This window comes from Festucalex cinctus, chromosome 19 (assembly GCF_051991245.1).
Source record: "Festucalex cinctus isolate MCC-2025b chromosome 19, RoL_Fcin_1.0, whole genome shotgun sequence".
NCBI lineage: Eukaryota > Metazoa > Chordata > Actinopteri > Syngnathiformes > Syngnathidae > Festucalex > Festucalex cinctus.
In genome coordinates, this window is record NC_135429.1 from 12,157,697 (window position 1) to 12,184,041 (window position 26,345).

General features: G+C 36.4%; 2 protein-coding genes across 4 annotated transcripts in view; one reads left to right on the top strand and one right to left on the bottom strand.

Moving 5' to 3' along the window:
* LOC144007030 (TBC1 domain family member 20) overlaps positions 1-26,345 on the top strand; it is a 62,457-nt gene that overhangs the window by 18,639 nt on the left and 17,473 nt on the right. The gene's annotated exons all lie outside the window — the stretch shown is intronic.
* Positions 17,946-26,169, bottom strand: LOC144007982 (transcriptional repressor scratch 1-like). The gene is made up of 2 exons (XM_077507987.1): positions 25,588-26,169; positions 17,946-20,070 (listed from the first exon to the last, which is right to left on the bottom strand). Exons 1-2 carry the CDS (start codon positions 25,706-25,708, stop codon positions 19,268-19,270), a joined length of 924 nt encoding a protein of 307 aa, XP_077364113.1. The 5' UTR covers positions 25,709-26,169; the 3' UTR covers positions 17,946-19,267.

A 26,345-nucleotide genomic window follows, 5' to 3' on the forward strand; every position in this document is an offset into this window, starting at 1 on the left:
ATGGATCAAAACAGGTGGATTTTGCTGCTTCATTCATATTCCACAAACTGAATATTTATCAGAATACCATATTTCGACTAGTGGGGCCGCATAGAACGTATTATTGAAAATAATGTGTATACTTCCCCTTTAAATGTCACACAGCTGCATTTCAGCTAGCATTTCACTGTCGTGATAGTTGGAGATTAGCATCAGTCGTCATGCAGGTGACTGACCGATATTTTAGTTAATCCCCTCAGCCCCCATTTTGGCTCTTCTGTAGTATTATGCTTTTTAACAAAAGAGTCATTATCTATGCTGTGTTAGCCTTCCATGCTAGCTACCATAAAGTATGCTTGTCCCTTTTTTAGTGGTGGTGGAAAATAGTGAAGTACAAATACTTCATTACTGTACTGTACTGGACTAGGTCATTCATAGAAGAGGTTAAAAAAAAAATAATTCAATGGGTATGTAAAGTATGAACGGAGCACGCTACATTGTTAGCCTCGTAACATAACTGCCCAAGACATTTAATAGTCACAATATCAATTTAAGAAAAATAGTAGTGTGCTTGCTGAAAATTGTATTTTTCTTTGTTTGTGTATCTTCTAGTTTGTTAAATTTGTTGTGTTTTTACTTATTTTTCATAACTTGGACGACTAGTGTATGCTATTAGGCTAATGATATTCCCGCCACTGCATTAGAAATACAAATAGTCAGATATTAAAATACTAAATTTTCCTTCCTGCGTGTGCTCTTCGAGTACTAGTGACAGTTTGATTAAGCCGGCAGAGATGAAGTTGACTGCGTTGCCCGGCCAAGCTGAAACTCAGCAGGGTGCCACCATATAAATGTGCGTGTGAGATTTAATTGCTAATCACCATCGTGTGGTTTTGCTTTCTTGCTGCCCGGAAAGACGAGGGAAGAAGAAGAAGAAAAACGAAAAAAGGCCTGATTAATAACATGATCCGTCACCCCGACAATATGATGATTAATGCAGCGATTCATCGGCACGGCGATACAATGAAAAGAATGTAAAGCGAGATGAGGACGGACAAGAGTGAGAAACGATAGAACGGAAAGAGGAAATGAAGCAAAAGTGGCACAAAAGAATAATGTGAGCAGTCGGAATTGAGAAGGAAAGACTCCAAAGGGGAAAGATGGACAAGAAGGAGTGAGGAACAAAGCGCAACAAAGCATTTTGCTGTTCTGCAGCTGTTTCTTTGAGATGTATCATAACGCTCGTTACATGAATTGATTTGACTTTCAAAGGCTTTCATTAGTTTCGTTTCACTGGAAAGAGTCCAAATAAAGCTTCTATGGTGTTTTCTTCATTTTATTTTTCTGATTCTTACAACAGTGTGTGCATCCTCAGTGTTGTGTTGTTCTTTTGAGATGATGCAACACTTGCCGTCTAATTAGCAAGTCAGTGGACTTCAGAGCCCAAAGTGTCATTAGTCTTGTTTCTTACACAGCCGTGACTCATTACAGAACGCAATTGCTGTCGAAATTGCGTGTGACTGCCGGAGAGCTGGCGCTGAGATGAAATAAATGCTAGAATGGTTTGAATTGGTGAAGAAATGTTAGATGAAGGATATGAAGACGTAAACGATCTGCGTTTGCTGTGAGAGTGGAAATGTGAAATTAGCGAGAACTGCTAACATGCTAACTGCTGTTATGCTAAGGCTACTATAGCTACACAGTAAAATAGTAACCTGAGGATGGAAAGTCATTTTATTTTGTGAAAATGCAGAATGTCCTGAATGTTTTAAAGTTAGAATAGTTCCAGTTGGTGACAAAATGTGAAATTAGCTAGAATGTTATTATGCTAACAGCACATTAGGTATGCTAGAGCTGGCGCTGAGATGAAATAAATGCGAATGGTTTGAATTGGAGAAGAAATGTAGACGAAGGATATGAAGAGGTAAACAATCTGCGTTTGTTTGTGAGAGTGGAAATGTGAAATTAGCGAGAACTGCTAACATGCTAACTGCTGTTATGCTAAAGCTACTATAGCTACACAGTAAAATAGTAACCTGAGGATGGAAAGTCATTTTATTTTGTGAAAATGCAGAATCTCCTCAATGTTTTAAAGTTAGAATAGTTCCAGTTGGTGACAAAATGTGAAATTAGCTAGAAAGTTATTATGCTAACAGCACATTAGGTATGCTAAAGCACCTGTATACTGCAAAGTAGTGACCTGAGAATGTAAATACCGTGTATGATTTGGCGTTAAAAAGGTTTGAATAGGTTAAAAGATGTGAACATGTCTGAATTTTTATTTTTATATGAAAATGTGAGATGAGGATGTTTTAGGTGCAACCTGACTCTCCCTCTTTTTTTCTGGTCATTATTGCCACTTAAGTATTTTCCCATCGCGGAGAACGCCGCCACATCCAGGGTGGCGGCAAAGAGGGGTGCTCTCGTCCGGGCATGTGTGTGCGTCTGAATGATTTCGTGTGTGCGCGCACTGACCCACTTTGTCCGCCATGCAGCAACAGAGTGGGCTGTGCATTTTTTAATAGCAACAGTCTACTTTGCTCTACGTCTCTGTGCGTTCGTGTGCGTGTGTGAGCATCCAGAACCAAAACCTAATGTGTTCCCTCAAGAATTTCCATAAATAGTGGCCAGGAGTGGAGTTACTCAAACAAAGATGGGTTTGAGGCAATTTTTTTGGAGGAAAAAAAATATTAACCAATGTTTGAACATGGAATTCATCTTGGAAGTCTGTCAGCACTGTGATTGAAAAAGCAAAGATCATAGTTTAGCTTGCATTATTTAATATTAGAATGAAAGAAATATATAATTAACCAGTTTTTGAAACAAAAAGTAATTTTTGAGAAGATGATTTTCCCCCCAAAAAATCTATATTTTTAATTTACTTTAGAATTAAGTCATTTTTGTGTGTTTTTATAGAAAATTGTCATTTTACTGGAATAAAATCAGACTTGTATAGAATAGCAGTGCATCTATTTCAACACAAAAGTTTAAATTTTACAAAATTATAACCATATTTTTAATTTATGGCAAAAAAATGTTTTATTGTGTGTTTTTAAAGCCATATTGTTTTAGCCCAAAAAGTCATATTTGTAAAAACTCAGTTTAACATAAAAAAAATATTTTTTTTTCTTTTTTTTTTCTTTTTTTTTTGTAGATACGCAAATTCTCTAGAGGAAAAAAAAAAACATTTTATATGAATAAAATCATATTATTGGCTCTAAGAAGTTGCAATTTTTAAAGCGTAAAGCCAAATTTCTCCAACAAAAAAATGTAATGTCTTCTTTTTAAGGAAAAATCAAATCTTACGAGAAAAAAATATTTTTTTAGGAGCAAAAAAAAGTATTTTCTTTATGAAATTAAACAATTTTAAATACTTTTTTTAAAAGTCATATTCTTAATAGAATCAAACCTTTATTTTTTTTAATAACTAATTTTATGAGGGGAAAGCCATATTTATTTTTTTGAGTAAAATGCAAAATTCATCCATTCATCTCTACTTCGTGTAAGTGCTTTAATTTTAAGATTTCCTTTGCAAGTCTCGACTCAGCCAGTTAGTTCAAGCCCCTCCCATCCTCGCGCCGCGTTGCCGTGCGCACAATCCTCCGCTGCAGTAATGGCAACATCATGAAAATTCCATGAGAGATAAAAGCAGCTCCAATGAGTGCCGTGTGTGTGCGTGCCCATGAGTGTCTGCGTGTACACGTGCATATTAGACACCAAACGGTCCTTCTTTAATAAACTGCTATTCCGCTCTTGCTCACGCAAACGTGAGCATGATGAACGATGGAAGCGAGGACGGAGTATAATTTCAAAGCTTTACATCATTTGTCTCTCTTGCCCAAGGTTTTTGTTGGTGTATGATCGGAATCATATGCACGCTTGTCTTCATGCATACGTTTTCGACCTCTCACTGACGTATTTAGGCTAATGATGGGGAACATGTTTGAATGTACATTTGGATCTCAAAATAGCCCAATTGACTCATTTTGGTCGTTTGCTTGATGCCACAGAAGAATATGCATCATTTGTATAAATATTGTGCAGGCAGCATGAAAAGAGTAATTTTACTGTATTATAGTTTAACGTATTTTGTAACAAATGTCATAGAAGAAAAAAAGTCATACTTTGCGAGGAAAAAGTTGTAATTTTACAGAAAAGTTGGATTTTTTTTCAAGAAAACAATCTTTTGGAGACAAAATGTCAATCGTACCTTCAAGAATATTGCCATATTTTTGGACAAGATGTTTTAATCTTGTGCGAAAAAAAATCATAATTTTCCAGTTTTAGTCATTAAAAAAAAAAAAATCCCCAAGAAAAATGAAAAATTAATAGAGCAAAATCTGATTTTTGTGAAAAAGTCATAATCTTATAAGTATGTATTGATTCATAAAAATAGTTGTATGACAAGACGGATTTTTTTTTTGTACCATAAGAATATTTTTTTTGAGTAAAAAAAAGTCATAATATTCTGAGAATTAAGTTTTCCCAAAAAAGGTAAATATTACAAAAATAAACTAATAAATTGTCGATGAAAGAAGTGATATATTTTTGAGATGCAAAGCAGATAAGAGGTTAAAATAAATTTTAAAAAATCTATATACGGTACACTAAAATTTGTAGATTAAATGTAACATAGTGAAACTAAGTAAAGCATAAAGATTATTATTGTGAGGATTTTTATTTTTTATTTTTAACTTTACGAGATTATTACGGGATTATTTCAAGGTATCGCTATCAAGGATGCCAGCCACTGATACTTAAAGCAAAAAAAAAAAAAAAAAAAAAAAAAAAAAAGAATCTGACAGTGCTAAGTTTTCCTACACTCAACAAATCGGCGAATCATCATGTGCATCAGAGAGGAAAAAAAAGCTCAGAATTATCTTTCAGTTGTTTACAGTTATTGATTTTTTTTTTTGTGTGTCATGAGTACAACTAGTATCGATATCGGTGAGTATTCCAGTGAATACTTGTATTGGTATTGGTCTAAAAAAAGTGATGACTTGTTTTGTTTTTGTTTTTTTGTTTTGTTTTTGAGGGGGAAAAAAATCAAAATACTGTGAGAATAAAGTCACAGATGAGGAGAAAAATATTGTGAAAATAAAGTCAGATTTTTCTGAGAAAAAAAAAGTAATAGTGTTAGAAAAATAGAGTTCCATAATACATTTTAAATGGAAAGGTTTCTGTTACTTGATGAAATGTGTAATCTTATCACAATGAAGTACTATGTACCGGTAAAGTTGTATTTTTCCGCCAATGTATTATTGCAAACTCAAGAGCACAACATAATCACCTGTAACGTCACCCTTATCGACGCTCGTGTGTATTTGCGCGCCAATTATTTCACACTATAGCACAGTGTTTGTTAGTCGGGTGCGTGCGTGTGATGTGTGTGCGTGTGCATGTGTGATGTGTGAGTAATGACACCCCCTTCTGAATTTTGCTGTCCAGCTAAATTACTCAACACTTTCTCATATCAGTCCTCCGGGGACGTCGGCAATACCGCCTCAAAGAGCCCGGCAAGCTTATTACAGTCGTGGCTTTATTGATCAACGCGCACACGCGCTTGCACTTTGCTCCTTTCGAGATGTAACACCTGCACAGTGAGACACACAACCACGAGAATGGCAATCCGAGTTTTTTGTGTGTTCATGATACACACTGGGTCATTAAGGGCTCTCCTCGCAGTGTGTCCTGTAAGCAGTTTGGTTCCCCGGCGGGGCGCTAATATACTGCTGCGTTTCCATCGCATGTCGTGGCGTCAGCTTATTTCGCGGCCGTTAAAGCCGCAGTTCCGCTTTGCCGGCGGGCCGCGGGACCGCTTGGCGGCGAGCTCGGGGGAGTCGAGCGCCGCCGCCGCGACGCAGACGCGTTTTGCCGGAAATTGGCGACAGGGAGCGCTCGGGTTTACTTTGAGGCTCTGGCTTTTGCGGCGGAATGAGTTTCAGGCGGCGTGTTGGGAACCCGTTGAGGAGAAAATGATATGACAACAAAAAAAGTTGCGGTCTTGCGAGGATAAAGTTGTGATTTTACAATAAAATTCTCAAAAGGCATAGTATTCTTCTCGAAAATGTTAAACCAAACCATAATTTCATCTAACAAAAGACACTTAGCTTAATGCTAACATATGACGCTTAGTGTGGGACCTTTTCTGCCTCTTCTTGTTGCTCTTAATTACGCTGCATAGCTTCCAGTTGACCGCAGTGTTATAATGTAATATATTTACCGTATTTTCCGCACTATAAGGCGCACCTAAAAGCCTTCAATTTTTTCTAAAGCTGACGCTGCGCCTTATAATCCAGTGCGCCTTATATATGGATCAATATTGAGCCGCAACAGGTCTCGCTGTCAAGACGCTATCGGTGACCCTGCACAATCGGTGACGCGCATGCGCAGAAGATCCCGCCATCTTGGATCGCTAGCTAATACTAATACTTTACCTCAGAGAAAATAAAACAGCTGTTTATTCATTTTGGGAGTGAACGGAGTTGTCAGAAAGATGGTTTGTAATCTATTAGTAAAGTTTGACTGACCTATCTGACTGTTTTGTTGACATTCCCTTTAGCACAGCACCATCTAATGGATGCATAACGTAACCCCGGCCTCAACTGTAGCGCCTTATATATGGAAACATTTATAAAATATGTCACTCATTGAAGGTGCGCCTTATATATGGAAAAAGTTTGAAAATATGTCATACATTGAAGGTGCGCCTTATAATAAGGTGCACCTTTATATTGCGGAAAATACGGTAACTAAAAATAAATTAAAATATTTTATATACATATATATATATATATATATATATATATATATATATATATATGTATATATATATATATATATATATATATATATATGTATATATGTATATATAATAACAATAAAAATATATATTATAAAAATACAAAATATATATAATAAAAAAAAATCAGTGTCTTTTTACACTTTTTTCACTTTTTGCTTGAAAAAAAATACTTCAGGATATTACGATTATTTGAGGGGGGGAAAACACAAAACACAACTTTATTTTAATCATATTCTCACTTTTTTTTAACAGTATTTGTGTAACATTATAGATATTGTCAAATACTCATGGCAAAGAAAAAAAAATGTTTTAAATAATTTATATATAAAAAATATTTTTTTATGTAATTATATTATTGTATTATTGTATTGCATTGTATATTTTTTTGCAACATTACGAAAATAATGTCAGATAATATTATTTATCTTTCGACTTGGTGAAGCAGCATGTGGCTCACAACAATAGTAGAAAAGAAGCGAAAGGTGCAAGCCAAGAGAAACTCTACAGTTGATTTCTCACAGAAGAGGAACAAGAAAAGTGCGTGCGTGTCTGACTAGTAGTGACTCCAATTCATTACAGTGATATCGATCTGGTCAAAGTCTCTTCGAGGCACTGCCGCTGCCTGCCACTGTCCTTCTGAGACCAGGATGATGATTTTGATTGATGATGACTCAGCAGGATTTATTTATTTAGTTCATGTCCCGGGAGCGCAGGGGAGAATCATGACGTTGCAGTTTGTTTTCAAGCTAATTAACACATTCAATGCCATAGACGGCTTTAGACGTCAAAGATTCATTTTTTTTCCTGCACACGCAATAAAACAATGTGCAAAAAAGCTTTTTCGTTATGCATCAACTTGGTATTAAAGCAACAACAGTAAATTGCAGCGTTTACTACACATAATTAAAAAATCTACTTTTGTGTAGAATATTCAAAACATGCGGACATCCAACTTTAACACATTCACTGCCATAGACTGTTTTAGACGTCAAAGATTTTTTTTTTTTGTCCTGGACTGGCAGTGAATGAGTTAAAGCGGCGACACCGTGGATCGCCAATGGACACGACCACCCCAAGTTTTTTTTTTTTTTTTTTTCTGAAAATAGCCCTTTTTTTTTCTTTTTTGTGGCGATCTTTCAAGCTCACGTGTTGCTGAGCGTTAAAATGAGAAGAAAAAAGAATTTAAGCAGGGTGAAAATGTGGCTATAAATTCCAGGTGTAGCAATAAACTCGAAATCGCTGTCACTTGTCACGATAGGTGATGACTCGAGCTGAGCATCGCATCCCTCACTCATTACGCAGACAGGTTGCGTTTGTGTGTTAAGAAGATTTCAACAGTCATGAATCATAGACAGGGAGAAAAAGAAGCGTGATATGACTGCATGCTCTAATGAAGACGTATGTCGCCAATAAACATCCGGCGCTTGTGCTGCGTGTAATCGAGTATTGTTGCGCTTGTGTGTATACGGGGACATATGTTTTGGTACACTCTGAGATTGTTTCAGGAAAGTGAATATGCAGCTTGGTAAAGTAAAGTGCTTTGGACACTTGGACTCGATGAAGCACTTTTATGTTTACCATTTACCATTATTATTGATTTTTTATTTTTTTTTTGCACTAAGGCACGTTTTTTTCGACAAAAAAAGTTAAATTAGTAACCCATTTGAATTGATTCAGGACTTGCTGCTTAAACAGTTAATATAACAGCTCTAATATAAAGGTATACTGTATATATAGATATCTAACTTTTGTCCTTAAAATAAAAACATATATTTCCTCACAAAAAAAGTGGCAGACTTTTGAGAAAATGTCAAATTTGCGAGGGAAAAGTTTGATATCTGAAATTTAAAAAAAAAAAAAAACAAAAAAAAAAAAAAAAACTTTTTTTTTAATAATTTTTTTTTTTTTACTTTTCTAAAAAAAAAAAAAAAAGGATATTTATTTATTTATTTATTTATTTTTGGAAAATATATATATATATATATATATATATATATATATATATATATATATATATATATTTTTTTTTTTTATTTTTTATTTTTATTTTTTATTTTTTAGAAAAAAGTTGCACATTTTCCAGGGACTATAAAAGTATTTTCAGAATATTAAAAAAAATATATATATATACATTATTCTCCAAATATATATTTTTTGGAAAATAGACCGTGTTTTTGACAAAAAAAAATATATATTTATTTATTTTTTTTAAATACTTTTCGAAAAAATTATTTTTTTTAAAGTGTTTTTACTTTTATTTTTTTCAAAAAGAGCATTTTTCTTTTTGTTTTTGAGGAGTATGCACTGTATTTTTTATTTTTGTTTATTTTTTAGGATTTTTTTTAAAGAAAAAGTTGCACATTTTCAGGGGCTAAATAAATATTTTCAGAACATATATCCATTATTCTCCAAATATATATTATATATATATAGTGTGTGTGTGTTTTTGACAAAGGGTTTCATAATTTAATTTGGTTAGGTTCCAGAACATTTAAAAAAATATATACACATAGTTTAAAAAAAACAACCAAATCTATAGTTAAAAAAAAAAGTTACAATTTTGAGGAAAAAAAAGTTGTGTATATTATAAAATACATCCTTGAAAAATTTTTATATATGCAGAGAAAGATGAAATATGTACCTTCCAGTTCCTCTGATTCATTTTTGTCAATGGAATAATGCATGACTTGTCCATCATGCCCTTTTTCCCCTTGAGCAACCACACGTTGCTTCAAAAGTAGCTCAAGTGGAACATCGAATCCTTGAAAGTCACCGCAAAACTCCCCGAAGAATTCCCCCTTGCGCGATCGATGTCCCTCGTACCCCTTCGGACGTCTCCGCGCTGATTCCGTCCGACAGCCGGCGACGCACGATTAGGCGAAATAATACGCGAGGCGTCGCGTCGGACGGTATCGATTGCGCGGGAACCGTGTGCTGCTTCTCTAATGGAAGTCGGAACATGATCTCATAGCGGGAGATCGGCTTCGCTCAGGTGACTTCTAATCTTCCAATCGTGTACATGCACACTCCAGAAATCGCAAGATTTACATTTTAAGCTCTTTAAACTCACTTTTTATATAATACAAACACATTTAAACACATCTTGTGTGTGCCCCATGTTGAACAGGAAGTCGGCCATTTTGCTTGGAAGCGGCCATTTTGGGTGATTTCTAGAAGCAGGGAAGCAAAGATGCATGACTGTAAATCGTCAATGCTGTCGAAAGTAGGAAAAACTATAGCGAGCCATTTTTCTTTGCTCTCCTTCAGAATATTTGCCTTTTGCGTCTTTAGTCTCTGAATGTCTGATGCTGACACGCACCAGCAGTCTCACTGAATTGAAGCTGTTTTTTCAGCCTGCATACCGCGTGATTTGTTTTTTTAGGTGTTTTACCTGTGGGCACTCTCACATGGCAACAAAAAAAAACGTCATATCATTTAGAGAAAGTAAAAACAAATATTTTAAAAGCATATTTTAGAGAAAAAAACATACATGTTTAAGAATTTTTTCATGATTTAAGAAAATGTATAGTTTTTGATTGTGTTTGGAAAGGTTTTTGAGGAAATTTTGAAGAATAAATTGCATATTTGGGAGATGGATGCTTTTGGAGAATTTGCTACAATATTTTTGGGGAAAAAAGGCATATATTTTCAAGAAAATCTTTGTTTAATAAAAAATAGTAATGTTTAAGGTTTTTCTTATATGTTAAAAAATGAAGTTGTCTGTTTTCATGCCGAAATATTTTGAGATTAAAGGTGCATTGTGCCATTTCAAAAGGTAATGTTAAAGCTTTTTCTACATCATACATGCTCCACCAATGCCCGGATGAGTACAAAGAGCGCTGTTTTAGCTTTTATCTTCTCTTTATAGTAGAGTGTACGGACGCCCGCACAGTTTCTTTGGTGGGGGGGGGGGGGGGGGGGGGGCGGAGTTTTTCTTACCTCATTTGAAGTCATGTCTTCGTTTGTCAACCGTGGCTGTCAGTTTAAGATCGTGCATGAGCCTCACACAGATGATGCAGTTACACTTTGGGCCAGAGGTGGCAGTTGTGAGTAAAAAAGTGACAAACTGCACAATGATCCTTTTTTTTTTTTTTTTTTTTTTTTTTTTTTGCATTGTGAGCAAAAGTCTATGTGTATATGAGTGGTGGAAAAGGTTATTCTCCAGAAAAAAATAGATTTTAGAATTAAATTAAGAACATTTTCATATACTTCAGAAAAAAATATGTTGTCAAAGAACATGATTTTTGAGACAAATATTTTAGATTTTGTGAATCCTTTTATCATTCAGATTTTTGTGAATTTTTTTTGATGTTCTGTATTACCTGTTTTGTTTGTTTATATATATATATATATATATATATATATATATATATATATATAATTATTATTATTATTATTATTATTATTATTATTATTAATTAATTTATTTATTTAAAAAAAAATTCTCACCCAAAAAACTTTTAAGCAAAAACTATTTTGAAGCAAACATTTTTCAAGGGAAAAACAGGATTCCCATGCTCCCCCAAATTTGGCTTTGCAGTCAAATTGTGTTTGAGTAAAATATATTTTTTTTAAAAGAGAGAATATATGTTATATAATTAATTAAAAATTATTTTAGAGAAAATATTGTCTATTAGATTTTCTTCATAGTTTTTGCATATTTCAAGGATTTTTTCTAAATATATGTTTGAGGAAATAAAAATTGGAGAAAAGTTTGGATATTTCATTTAGGTGTAATGTGAACTAAGTTAAATATTTCCAAGGCCTTTTGCACCTTTTGCTGCATGCAGCTCATAAAACCAACACGAACTGCAGCATGTGTGCAGCTTACATATGGTGTGATTTGTTCATATTAAGCCAAAGAGACTTTTTTTTTTTATGTGTAGTGCCTGAGGGCGTTGTACTGCAATAAAAGACACATTAGAGCAAAAGAGAGATTACAGTGGGAAAAAGTAAATAATACAAGGCATAAAGGTTATTTTTTTTTCTGTCATCACGGGGAAAGAAACGATAAATGTTTTTGCACGTGGGCGTGAGAAGTCAGCAGAGGAGACGTTCGGGGAGAGTTTGGATGCAGCTGATGCAAGGAATGCAGGGTACGATGCACGACTAGCATGGTGGATGTCATCGCATTTCATCCATATATGACAAGTCGAAATCAATTCATTGAATGCATCGTTATTATTGTATTATCATTTTTCTCGTAATGCTAATCCTTTTCCTTCACAGATTCCCCTCCGAATTCTGCCTAGCAACAAGTGTTTGTGCAGCTCTGAGCAATTCCATGTTGCTCTATTTAATTTGCGTCATTTTCGAATAAATAATGTCGTGATGTCTTTTGTAGTTTGGTCGCCCCATTTTCTTCCAACGAGAAACAACCCGGGGGGGAGGGAAGGGGGCGGGGCATCCTTTCTTGCTCCTTCCCTGGAAAAGTCTTCCCCATCGGGGCGTGCGTTGCCAGCGCGTCCCCTGACAAAGCAGGAGGTCAAAGCGCTGTCACTCACGTTGATGTAAAAAAAGGAATAAGCAAGGAAGTGCTTGCAGGGAATCCAAAAATGAAAGTCGGCCTCGCGCGTGTGTCTCACCTGCTAATTGAAATGCGATGAGGCGTGAAACGACCCTTGAAAGCCGATCGCGCGATGTGCTGCACGCGTGCAATGCGCGTCAATGTTGGGAGGTGCATCGCACCTGTTTGCACGTGAACGAGCAACAAATGATTTGTGGGTGTTTGTTTTGGTGTATCAGCCTACAGATAAAAATAATAATAATAATAATAATAATAATTTGGAGCAGCTGACAATTATCAATTATTACATATTACAATTATTATGAATAACTGGTCAAGAAAATTGATGGATGTTACAATTCTTATGTCTGACTTGACAGAACATGAAAATCATAATCAGAAGAATCAGGTCGAAGCATTTCGTGAGCAATTAATCAAAGTGTAATATTACAAGAAAAGCAGACAATAAAAATATTTTTATTTATTTTATTTTTTTAAATTTATACTAAAAATAAGTTGTTTTTTAAAAAAAAAATCATGTTAAAAATTAGCAGTCAAAATATGAGGTTTGATTATAAAAAGTGGAAAAGGAGAGGTCTTTTTAAAAATTATTTTTCATTGTGACTTTTATTTCTCATAACCTGATTTTTACTTAATATAATAATATTGTGACTTTAAATCTCATAACATGGGGACTTTTTACTCACATTGCAACTTTTTTTTGTCATTATGACTGTTATGGGATATGTTTGTCCTTGCTTCAAATTATGACTTTCAGAAATTGCAAAATTATTGTCACACTGTTGCGACTTTTCTTGTTTTGTTTGCAACATTTTTCTTATGACATTCCAACTTTTTTTTTGTAATGTCCTTTTTTTTCTTCTTGTTTTTGTCCGAGAAAAATAATTTTGTTAAAGCATTAAAGCTTATATTACAAATTCATCTTAAACTTTTTGTTAGTAATATTCATTTTTTTCAGTATTCTAACTTGACTGTCACAATGTTGCGACTTTTCTCGTCGTTATTTTTCGTAACATTGCAACATTTTTATGATTCCGATATTTTTTGTTGTAATATTATGACAATGTACACTGTAACTTTTTCTCGTATTACGACTTTCTCATGATGTTTGACTTTTTTTTTTTTTTTTTTTCCTTGTAGTCTACCAACTTTATCATCATAATGCGCAATATAAAATCTTCCCGCTTGTTTTCTGTTGGTTTCAAAATTAATAGTTTTGCTCTTACTGTACTTTGAAAGCTTCGACTTTGCTCGCAGCTGCATAAATGATTTAAGTGGCGAGCGCACGGGGGGCGAGCGTGTATGAACAATTTAAAGCCATAGCCTGCTCCGGGCGGAAAGGTCAAGTGTCATGGGAAAACGTGAATTAGCATATTTAAATGCATCTGGGCAATAAATTAAATATATTTCTCGTCTTCTTTTGGTCGTAGTCGTTCTCCAACGAAGTCGTTCAATGCATAAGTAAAACGGGGAAAGTTTGATGTCATGGTGGCTCAGCTTGCTTTAATGTGATGGTCTTCTCAGATTCAAAATTTGTTCTCATAACATTATGACTTTATTATTGGAACATTTGAATTTGAATTTAATTCCTATAACAGTACTGTTTTTCATTTCATAATTTGCAATTTTATTCTCCGAAAATTACAGCTTTTCCCCCTATAAATTTAGATTTTTATTTTCTCATAAATGTCATTTTTTTCCTCATAATATTCCATACACTTCAATCTGAATGTTTATTTTCATAACCTAACTTTTTCTGTTTACATTACGATCTTTTTCTCATAATGTTATGAGTTTATTTTATAATTTTCCTGTAAGTTTTATCATTAGGACACAAACTATTTTTTCGTTACATTGCAACTTTCTTCGTAATATTTCAACTTTCCTGTCATAACATTCCAACTTTTTTTCTGAGTACACGAGAAAGTCTTAATATAAAAAAAAAGGTTTTGGTGGAATAAGAATTGTAATGTCATGAAAATAAAGTCGCAATAGTCCTAAGTAATGTTTTATCAGAATAAAAAATATTCCAAGAAAAGTTGAAATATGAGAAAAAATTCATAATGTAACAAGCAATGATAATATAGTATGAGGTAAGTGTAATTTTCCATATATTATGACCATGTTGTCGTTATTTTCTTGTAAAATGACAAATTACTTCATTCTATCGTGACTTTTTTTCTTGTAACATTATACATATATGATTGTAATATTATATTTTATTGTTATTATTATTATTATTTTTTGTTAAATTACGACTTAATTCTTAGATCATAAGTTTTTCTTCCAATATTATAACTGTTGTCATAATATTGCCAGATTTTATTGTCATTATTTTGTGATTTTTTTTTTCTTTTTGTAATTTTCTAAATTCACTGTCATAACATTAAAGGGATACTTTACTTATTTGGCCATTTTTGACATTCATATTTTGCCTATAATAAATTTGATATTTTCATTATTTTTCATGTAAAATTAGTACCTTTAAAAACACATTTTACAACCAGCTGTCGACTGAAAATGACGTCACAAGGGCTCAGGTAACCAATCACAGCTCAGCTTGTAAATGTCACATGACCAAACCAAGAAAACAGGTCATTTTCAGTCGACAGCAAGTTGCAAAATGTGTTTTTAAAGGTACGAATTGTACGTGGAAAATAATGAAAGTATCAAATTAATTACAGACAAAATATTAACTTTAAATGGGCTAAATAAGTGAAGTATCTCTTTAATGACTCTGTTTCATACAATTCCAACTTTTTTCCTCATAATATTTAATATTTTTCAAAGTATATAATTTCAAAAATAAATTGACATTTAGAGGTTTCGTTCTTTGTAGTAATACTAATAATATAGGACACAAATGGCTCACAAATGCATTGGAGTGAGTCAATAAAAAAGTAATAAGCAGCTTTCTGTTGAAACTATCTTTTATTCTTAATAAGGAAGTGAAAGGGGAGAAAAAAATGCCCAGTGTTGTTTTTGTGCTTTACATCGGAGGTCCCGAATATAACTCAGAGGAAGAAATCGGAAGCTCTGGGAAAAATCCTCATCATCATCCTCTTCATTATCACACTATACAGTACAGATCTATAGAAATAAGCCATCAGTCCATTCGGTGCTTATCTACAAGGCTTGGAAAATATCGAATATCTAGAAAATGACGCTTCATAAAGTTCATCATTGTGACATAATCATCACTTCTAGTAGAAAAATGAGACTGCGGTTCTTCTTTCTACAAACAAGGCGTCGTCTACCTGAATCTCTAAATTCTTTTGTTGTGCTACTCGCGTTGGAAAACAAAAAAAAAAAAAAAACGAACAAAAAAAAAAACTTTCAAGAAGTTACAATTGTTAAGAGGAACAAGAAGTGCTTTTCATATACGAATAGATCAACTAACCCGTGGCTATAGTCGGCTACAGTAGTGTCGTCTAAAAGTGTTTAGTCGGTGTTCTCTGGTGCTGAAACATTGACTGCCAAAGACGTGATTGGCCGCCTTTAAATTAAAAATTTCTTAATTGATTTATTTATTTTTTTTCTGAGCTAAATTGCAGTCTTGGCAATACATCACAAGATGTGGGGTGGAGCCAAATGTTGATAGTGTTGTGCATCGACAACAAAGGACCATTATGAGTGAGTTGCAACTATGATACTTAACACAACATTGTCAAAAATTGAGCCAATTGTCTTTTTTTTTCACCTGTGGGAAATTCCCATCACATATTTCAAATGTATTTGTAGTTTTTTCCTTGTAAACTTAAAACTTAACTCTAAGAACATTACGACTTTTCTCAGAAATTCCGAGTTAACTGTATTATTCCATCGTTATTTTCATCACTTTTTCTCGTAATATTACAACTTAATTAACATAACATTGCAACTTCTATTCTGATTCTGACAACAGAATTGTGAAAACATTTAGAATTTTAGCTGAAGTTGCAACATTTTCTTTGTCATTGTCATTTTTTTGGGGTGTAAATTAAAAAAAAAAAATTGTTTAAAAAAAAAAAAGCAAATTATTTTCAATCAACTTTTTTGTAACATTACCACTGATTATGTGTTACAATAGAAACTACTTGTTCTAACTTTATAATATGACATTACTGTATTGTCAAAACACATCCACTTTTTCTCAATCACGATGTTTTTTATAGTATTGAACTTTTTTTCATAACATTCCAACTTTTTTCCTTTTCCTTTTTTATTTTTTTTTTATTTTCAAAATTTCAGACTTTTTTTCTCTGAATTTTCTGACTTCAAGCGATATTCTATTTTTTCATAGCCTAACTTTTTAATCCTCGTGTCTTCAACTTCATCAACTACAACTTTTATTCTGACAACAAAACAATTTTCCCTCATCGTATTGCAACTTTCATTTGACAGGAAATCTTGTTTTTATGTTTTTGACACGAATAAGATCAGTCCGTGTTCCAGCAGCAGATGCCGAACTTTAGCACCCTCTACGTTCTTCGACGTATACTTTTCGGATAATACAAGGCAGGCAGTGCATAAAAAGCATGTACAAAAAAAATAAAAAATAAAAGGAAAAGCCCTCCCTTCCGTAACTGTCATGCATATCGTGTCCCCGATTAATCGCCTCAGCGGAAAAGGCCTCAAAAGGATCACAGCAGTGTGTGTGAGTGTGAGAGAGACCACATAATGCAAATATATAGATATATATAGATATTGTAGATATAGCCTCCATGGTTGGCAAACTCCCTGATATTTCATCATGTGTCATCACTGCATATACAAGAACAGAAAAAAACAGTTGATATGAACAAAATAATTATTGCTTGATCAGATATGAAAAAAATTGCTCTTTGTTGGCAACTAATCCAAAAATATTCATTAATTGGCATAGTATTTCATTGCTAGGCTGTTGTCACCTTTTTTTGCATGCAGTTTTTTGTTAAAAAATAAAAATAAAAAAGGCAAAATAAATAAGAAAGTGTCAAATGCTTTGGCATATTCCAAACAGAAGGTGAAATAAAGTGCAAATAAATGGCATTTAAATCATCAATAAATTAATAAATAGCAATAAATAGTAGCAGAATACTGTGTAATGGTATGAAAATTGTTTTTACATGAGTTCCCTTGACATTTTGAAAGTCTCAGTTAATACTGGCGGCTAAAAGATACAAGCTAAATATTGAATGTTCTTCAACAGGAGATGTGAATTTTCCAATTCAAAAAATGGGTCCGTTTTGGGGTCCCGAGCCACAGTTTGTGAACCCCTCCTTTAAAAATAAATAAAATAAAAAAAAATAATACATAAAATACCCTGGTGCATTTTGTTGTTGTCCGCTTGACTGGTTCGTACTCGGATACAACGTGAACGCAGACGATCTCGCTCTCTTTTCCGATACTGTTGTGTTTGCTTGTGCTATTACGCTAATGGGTTCTGATGAGCTAGATGTGCTGTGCTTTGTTTGTCAGTCTTTGCAGCTTCTCGGCGGGCTATTTTTATTTATTTTTTTGACTGGGTGGATTACCCCCAGTTGGTTTGTGTATTATTTGTAATGTTCACGATGGGTTTTAGTGATGTCTAACTGGTGAGAGGAGCGACAGTGTGACACGTGCACGTGCTTCTGTGTCACTGTGGATTTTTGTCTTAACTATGTGGATTATTTGTAGTTGTTTTGTTTATTTTGATGGTTATCATAAATAACTGGCAAGAGGAGCAATGGTGCATTTGACCAATCGTGGCTGGACAGACGCTTTCTGATATAGATTATTTGAAGCCATTTTAGTTACTTCTATTATGCAACATATCCAGTTTTTTTTTTTTTTAAACTATGTGGATTATTTGTAGTTGTTTTGTTTATTTCTGTTGTTTATTTTGATGGTGATAACTGGCAAGAGGAGCAATGGCGCATTTTGTATTTTTACTTTGTGGATTATTTGTCCTTGTTTTTCTGTAGTTCTATTAGGGAAGGAGGCTGCGCTCATAAATGAAGAATGATAGCATTGATTTAGAGATGCCTTATTTTTTTACCATGTGGATTATTGCGAGTTCTGTTTATTTCTGTTGTGCATGTTGGTGGTTATTATCAATAACTGGCAGGAGGAGGAGGAGCAACCTTACACTGCACATGTGACCGTGTCGGAATGAGTAGATTTTGTAGATTATTTTGAGTTGTTACATTTCTATTATGCAAAGTGACTAATTATCAAGAGTAATTGTATGTACATTTTGCTTGTACATGTGGCTGAGGGTGTGCCGTGGATTCATTATTTTTTTTACTGTGTGCATTATTTCTAGTCATTTATTTCTACTGTGCAAGGTTATTATTATGTTGTGAATTCCAAGTGAGATGTTGATTGATTGTAAGTGTAGTTTTTTTTTTTACTTTGTGGATTATTTCTAATTGTTGTATTTATTTCTACTGTACCAGATAAAGAGCAGTGGTGGATAGTCAGGGTCAGCAAGGCCTAAGCACTGGCCCACATTTAAACCTTCACACTAATATTTGTTGCATGAAATTATGTGAATATATGCTTACTGCTTGTCCAATCAGATTTCAGCCTCTGTGTTGCGTTGCCGTGTTCATTTTAATCTGCCCACCCGCCTTTAGAATCAGTCGTGCTGGTTGACGTATGTTACGCTACATTGGCAATTTCACCAATCAGATTTCAAATTCGTCCTCGATGATGTCAGCATTTTTCCATCCTCTGATTGGTTGGTCAGAACAACGCATTGATGCAGTTAATGATCTGCGTCTCTGGTGATTAAAATGTGTGTTACTAGTATGTGCTCTTATATTGCCTTTTTGTGTCATATTGAAGGTTTTTCTCACTGTTAAGAGGTGAATTCCATCGGGTAAGTCCCAAACGTCTGGCCCGCCCACCGCCTCAGAGTAACCGCCGAATCGAAGCACACAATCCGAGCCCTCAGCGGCACGTGGGCCCGAGCACGGTCGGAAGACGAGTCCACGCCGGGACGCGAAAGCTCGTCAGTCCCCGAGCGAGCCGATGGGCGAGAAGGCCCCCTTGAAGCAGGCCGACTCGTAGTGCTTGTTCAGGTAGCTCTTGAGCGCGAAGGTCTTGTCGCAGCGCTTGCACTTGTAGTGCTTGAACGCCGAGTGCGTCTGCATGTGCGCGCGCAGGTTGGAGCGGTCGGCGAAGGCCTTGCCGCAGTGCGCGCAGCCGAAGGGCTTCTCGCCCGTGTGCGAGCGCATGTGGCCCTGCAGCAGCCACGGGCGGCTGAAGGCCTTGCCGCACACGTCGCACTTGTGCTTGAGGTCGTGGGTCAGCAGGTGCATGGCCATGGCGGGCATGGACACGTACACCTTGCCGCACGTCGGGCACTTCTTGGCCATCTTGCTGTCCATGCTGCGGTGCGTCTGCTTGTGGCGGCTCAGGTTGGACGAGGTGGCGTACGTCTTGCCGCACTCGCCGCACGAGTGCCTGGGCGGGGCCCCGGGACGGCCCGCGCCGTCCGGCGCCGCCGCCGCCGCCGCCGCCGCCGCCGCCGCCTTGCGTCTGGAGCGGCCGTCGACGATGAAGAAGGCGTCCACCGAGTAGGCCTCGCCGTTGACGTAGCCGCTGGCCGCCGACGACACCTCCGAGCGGGGGCTGTCGGGCTGGTCCGAGTCGCCGTGGGGGTCGGCGTGGAGGCCGCCCACGTAGCCGCCGTCCAGGCGGCTGTAGATGATGGACGGGCGGGGAGGGGAGGAGGGCGCTTTGGCGATGGCGGGCAGGTCGCTGCGCGCCGGGGCGTCGTACGGGGACGGCCTCAGATAGTCCCGCTCGTAACCTGAGGAGACACGGGAAGGGATCGGTGAGGAAATGAGACGCAGACTGATTTGGAACTTGTGACGCCGGAGTTATTTATAAACCCTGCTACAGGCTAATAGATTATACAATGACTGGACATTTTATTAGGTACACCTGCATATCCTCCTGACTACCGGGGGGAAAAAAATATTGTCCAATCATGTTTATTTTGATATTCACCAATCTTTGTGAAGTAACTGGAATACTGCAGAAGACATTTTTGAAAAAAATAAAATAAAATTTAAGCTATGATGTGTCCACTACAGAGGACATTTTTTTAAACTTAAATGCTATCCTCAAATACAATTAAAATAATTCAAACAATACTTTAATGTGTTCTTAAGAGTCTTGTAGAAAAAATGCTAACAACATTTAAAGCCTAAATGTGTTCAATAAAAAGTGTTACACTTGCTTTTCCTCTAGGGAAGCCATTTTCTTTTATGATGCAATCAAGGGTAGTAAAGCCCCACCCCCACACATTTGGTATCATTGAAAAGCTCCGAATGTCCTCTATAGAGCACAAAATGAGTTAATTCAATCGTATGCACTGGGTGCGAGATATTCAGGTTTAAGAAAGGTCCACTACAGAGGACACATTTTAATTGCTGGTAGCCAGGAGGATATTCTAACTCAAATCTAACCCAAATTTTCCAGTTTTCCATAACAAACAATTCTGATTTTCATATAAGATTACTTTGAGAGGGGGAAAAAAACCCGACTTTCTCACTTACAATTATCTAAATAGGAGTCAATTCTACCATCACTAATACACTCAAGCCTATCATATACACTATTAAACATTACTAGTAAACTACTGTGTTGCACTAGTAACACTACTAGGCCCAATTATTCGGTATATTTCTTGCACTAGTAGCCTCCTGGATCCTAGTAAATCCAGCATAGTAAAAGGTTAATTGCGTACTAGTAGGCCAAAAGTGGTAGTCAAGTGAAGTGGAAATAAACATTTACTAATAATGTTGTTAGTAGAGCTGTCAAACTTAATTGATTAAGTAAGCGATTATCAAATTAATATTTTAATAATCAAGTAATCGTTTGGAGTCATTTTTTAAATTTGAAATTGTCACAAATTTCTCTGATTTCAGCACATCAGCACTAATTGTTCACTGATTTTTGTAGTCGTTCATGAAAGAAAAAATTCTGTTAACATCTGTTTTTACTTTGTAAAACAATGACCAAACCGGTAACATAGTACAACATTAGTCCCCCTTTTTTTTATAATTTTTTTATAATTACTATGAATAAGACGTACAAAATAAACACCAATCACTGGTTAATAATCATGCTTAAAAAATGCTTTTGTAATAACTTTAATGCAAAATTTAAATGAATCCGATCGATTGAATAGAATAGATAGATTGATGAAATCTAAAAATATCCGCTAGTGACAGCACTAGTTGTTAGTAACATACAAGGACCTTAAAGGCCCAGTCTGGCGGTTTCACTCAGGAAAATGCACTTTTTAAATACAGGATTTAAACAAACAAACTACTTCTCCATTTACAGATGTGGACTTCTCTTAATTTCTGGTGGTGATTTTGTCCTAAAAGCCTGTATTTTGCCATTTTGTGTTTGATTTGTAAACAGCGGGAAGTTTCTGTGGAAAGACAGTGTTCACACCCCTCCAGCCAATCGCAGAGCGGGGGGTGGCATGTCGCAAACGGGGCCGGAAGAACGTTTTGGCTGCGTGACATCACTCCCGCGGTAATTTGAAAGCACGCACAGATTTTTTATTTTTTTTTCACTCACTCATTCACACATGTAAACTTCTGTAAGTGAGTGAGTGAAAAAATAATAATAATCGGGGGGTGGGGGTTTAGGACAAAATCACCACCAGAAATTAAGAGAAGCCCACATCTGTAAATTGAGAAGTAGTTTGTTTGTTTAAATCCTGTATTTAAAAAGTGCATTTTCCTGAGTGAAACCGCCAGACTGGGCCTTTAACCTGGATGTTGAATAAACGCTGAGGAGGATGAGGTTTGAAAAGGTTTGAAATCTTGCAATGCTAAAATTATTTTCACTTTGAATTTGCGACACGCACGCACGCACACTCAAGTGAGACAGCGAGCCGGCTCAGCAGGATGCGCGCCAATCAATACAGCTGCTCCATTTCAATTAGCGCACTCCAAGATACTTGTGCTGGTAATATCATTTCACCGGTCACTTCTGAGAAAAGCATCCATGTCGGTAATAGCAACCGGGGGGGGGGGGGGGGGGGGGGGCTTGAGGATGAGAGAGAGCGAAGAGAGGAGAGAGAGAGTGAGTGGAGGTCAAGCTGCTTGTTTACATGCTAACCGGACGTTTTGGGAGAGGGAAGACGCGGGCAAACAAGATGGAGTCTTGACGTCATGAGTCATGAATATTCGATAATTGCACTCTTGACTGCGAATGTGTGTGCGTGTTTTATAGAGCATGAGTAAAGTTTTGCAAAGATGACCAAGTGTTCATTTTAGCGAGCAGGAAACTTGACTCATAGCTCTGGAGCGTTTGCACTAAATTCATGGGAAAGTACGACACAAGAATCCAGCAAATGTTTATTATTGTTGTATATGATGAGTATTTGTCAGCTAAATGTTTTTGTAACTCTTCTTTTGAGGAGAGGGCATTTCCGACTAGCTACAGACATAACACAATGAACAAGTTCATTGTTGTGATTGTCTAACAAACATCTTTGGCAGTTATTGAGTGGAAGACTGCAGTCTTTTTGTCTTTGTCATTTTGGGGTTGTTAAAACTACAATTTCATCTCAGAATAGTTCAACTTTTTTTCCTTTTTTTTGGGTCATATTACTACTTTCATCAAACTTTATCACCATGCTAATACGTTAGCAATCGGACAACTTAAAAATGGCCACTTTGAACCAAAATGGCTGACTTCCTGTAAAACATTTTTGGCAGTTATTGAGTGAAAGACTGCAGTCTTTTTGTCTGTGTCATTTTGGTGTTGTTAAAACTCCAACTTAATCTTGGAATAGTTAAACTTTTTTTCTTTTTTTTTCTTTTTTTTTTGGTCATATTACTACTTTCATCAAACTTCATCACCATGCTTATACTTTAGCAATCGGACAAAATCATGAGAACAACTTAAAAATGTCCGCTTTGAACCAAAATGGCTGACTTCCTGTGTCTTTTCCAGGATGGTTTCTTGAGACTTTTTTTTTGTGCATCTCCTCACTGTAGACGTGACTTAAATTTCATGTTGCTAAGTGAAACCGCTTTCTGGAGCTGAGTTTTCCAATTTTTTACAAAAGGTCATTTAAATTTTGTGACATTCTTCAGCAAAGCATGAGAGAACTCCCACTCATCACATCTCTCGAATAGAAGGCTCAAATATGGCAGCAAAATTTTGACGGACCCATAAAAATGGCTCAAATGGCCACTTCCAACCAAAATGGCTGACTTCCTGTCTTTTCAGGCATAGCTTCTTGTCACTTCTTGACACTTTTTACGCGTGTCTAGTCATAAAAGATGTGGCTATTACATTTCATGTTGACAAGTCAAACTGGTTTCAAGATCTGGAAAAAAAAACACAGCATAAAAATGTCCAAAGGTTGAGAGTGATGCTTGCAACCTGATGCACACGCGTGTGCTTTTGCCTCCATGTAGGTCGCAAAGTGCTTCCTGTGTGTATGCGTGTGTGAGAAATGCTGTGCACTCAAGCGTGTAAGCGGCCTGGAAAATATGCCAACTTGACAGAAACGCAGCAGCAGTGTCTGTGTGTGCGTTTTTTTGTGTAAATGTGTGCGCGCGCAACAAGCGTCACTTGCTCGAGTCAAAGTCGTGTTATATTTATAACGCGGGAGTGTGGGGGGGCCACAGTATGCCTGCCGTGTTGCTGCTACCTCCACGTTTGCCTTTTTTTTTCTGTCATCAAAAGTGACAGTTATTCATGTGGCCACAAGGGGGCAGAAAAGTTCCAATGCGAGGTGATGAACAGTTCCAGGGTAACATTACAGTGAACCTCCGTTTATAGAGACCGTATCGATTTTTTTTTTTTTTTTACCCCTCCCATTGCTATGTTAAAAATCACATAAAAGTGATGGCAGAGGTTCACTTTTTTTTTTTTTTTTTTTTTTGGCATAACCTGTCACCACTAAATGAGAAAATTGTATATTTAGGACGAAAGACAGATTTGATTAAGATTTTGCCTTGTGGCGCTGAATTTCTAGTTTCACCTAGGAACATTACATTTAATAGCCATGTCTATAATTTTTAGAATAAATTCGGGGCGCTAATTAGTGAACCGCCAGGCTTCCTCTTTTTGTTTTGTCTCCCTCTGTTGGTCATTGTTATTTTTTGTCTTTCTTAGCTGGGTTGACTGTGAAGTGCTTCACATTTTGATGAACAGACCCACAGCTGGAATTCTGATTTGAAGTGGGCATTTTTTGGCAACATTCTTTCGTCTTTCGTGGCATTGCTTCTTATTTGTTCATCTACTAATGATAAACATTGCTAGTAAATTTAAATTTTATAAATAAAACTGGCTATTGGAGCTGTTTTTTTTTTTTTAAACACCATATATGATATAATTGTCCTTTACTCATTTGCTCCCAAAAACGTATAAATACGTTCTACTTTAAATGTTTCAAGTGTCCTAAAGATGTATTTATACTTTTTTCTAATGTTTGTATATGCTAGAGAATACAGAATTGATGCAATGGTAGTAATTACAAAAACGGCCAGCAGGTGGCAGTAGAGTATAAGAGATCAACTAGGGACATGTTGCAAACAAGCTGATTTCCACACAATTCTAAACAGATTTGTGAATAATGATGAAACCTAGCTACATTATAATGCTAATTGCTGCAAAACGGAAACAGATAGAAATGTACTTTTTTCCCTGATAAAAGAAGAGACTCTATTCTGTCTTTTGATAGGTTACATGTTTTTCTAGCAAAAGTAATGAAAAAAAATCTGTTAAAATCCAGTAAAACAGCCAGGGGCTAAGGGGGTTGCTTCAGTGAAAATGGCTGGAATTGAATGAGTTAAAAAGTGTGTCGTATACAGTCAACAAGGTGTCACGTGTTGAGAATGACATGCTAGTCGTAAGTAGGTAGCGGCAATATCGTGATATTGCAATATTAAAACTGCCACAATATATTGTATATAGCAGCACATCTGATTTCCATTTGTACAGTTACAGTTCTCTGGTATCTAGTTTTTCAGTACAGTTTAATTTTTACAAGGCATGTTTTGGCCCTTATAATATCATGATAATTATCGTATCGTGACCTTCATATCGTGATATCGTATAGTGATGTTTGGATATCGTTACATCCCCTAGTCCTAAGTTGGATTTTGTGTATACTACATTCCATGCATCTGCTTTGTACAATCTCTCCACTGCCACAGGATTGCATAGCTTCCTTGCTTTGTCACCATTACCTGAGTTTGACCCCCTTCCGAGCCAGTTACGACTAGCGCCGCTATCTGGGGATTAAAATAATGTGTCGGAACGGTGTGTGCGGCGCGCGACTCACCTTTGTGATGATGGAATCGCAGGCTCAGTTCCCCCCGTCGACCGTGACAGTAGGAACTCTCCAGCTCAGCAGCTGAAATGTCGTCCAGCTTGACTTTCTTCACCAGGAAAGAGCGAGGCATGATGGCAGTCGCACGCGCACTCCTGCTTTATGAAAAGTTATTTAAAAAGTTTCTTCCGCCGGAAAACTGTGGCATGGACATTCCAAGTTTTTATTTTATTTTTTAAAGCACCCTATTTGTGTTACTATGATTGAAATTCCTCTCCCCTGTCGGGTCCTTCAGAACCGGTCAGCTCCCTGAGGCGAGCCAGTTGTCGTCGCTGTCCCTTCAGCACCACAAAAGCAGCACAAGTCAGGCACATTCCAGTGTACAAATTAATCTTTTGTGTTTTGTTTTGTTTTTGTTTTTACCCTGAAAAGTTCACAAACGTCCAAAACGCATCCCAATACGTCCTTGCATCATTTTAGCTCCTCTTAAACGCATTATTGCTCCCATAAAAACGCTTCATATGCGCACATCCTCACATTCTTCCTCCTCCTCCTCTTCTTCATCTGTCTCTGCTTCGGCTCAGAGTGCGTGAAGCTGCAGTGGCTCTCTGGTGCACAAGACCAGCTGTTGCCCTTATATAGAGGAGAGAGATGGAGATGGGGGTGGGAGGGAGAGAGCATCAGGTCCAATGGGAGCAGCGTGGAGGGATTTAATGAGCTACTTTGAAAGCGCTCGGTGGCTCGGCGCTGATTTATAAGGCAGTTAAAGG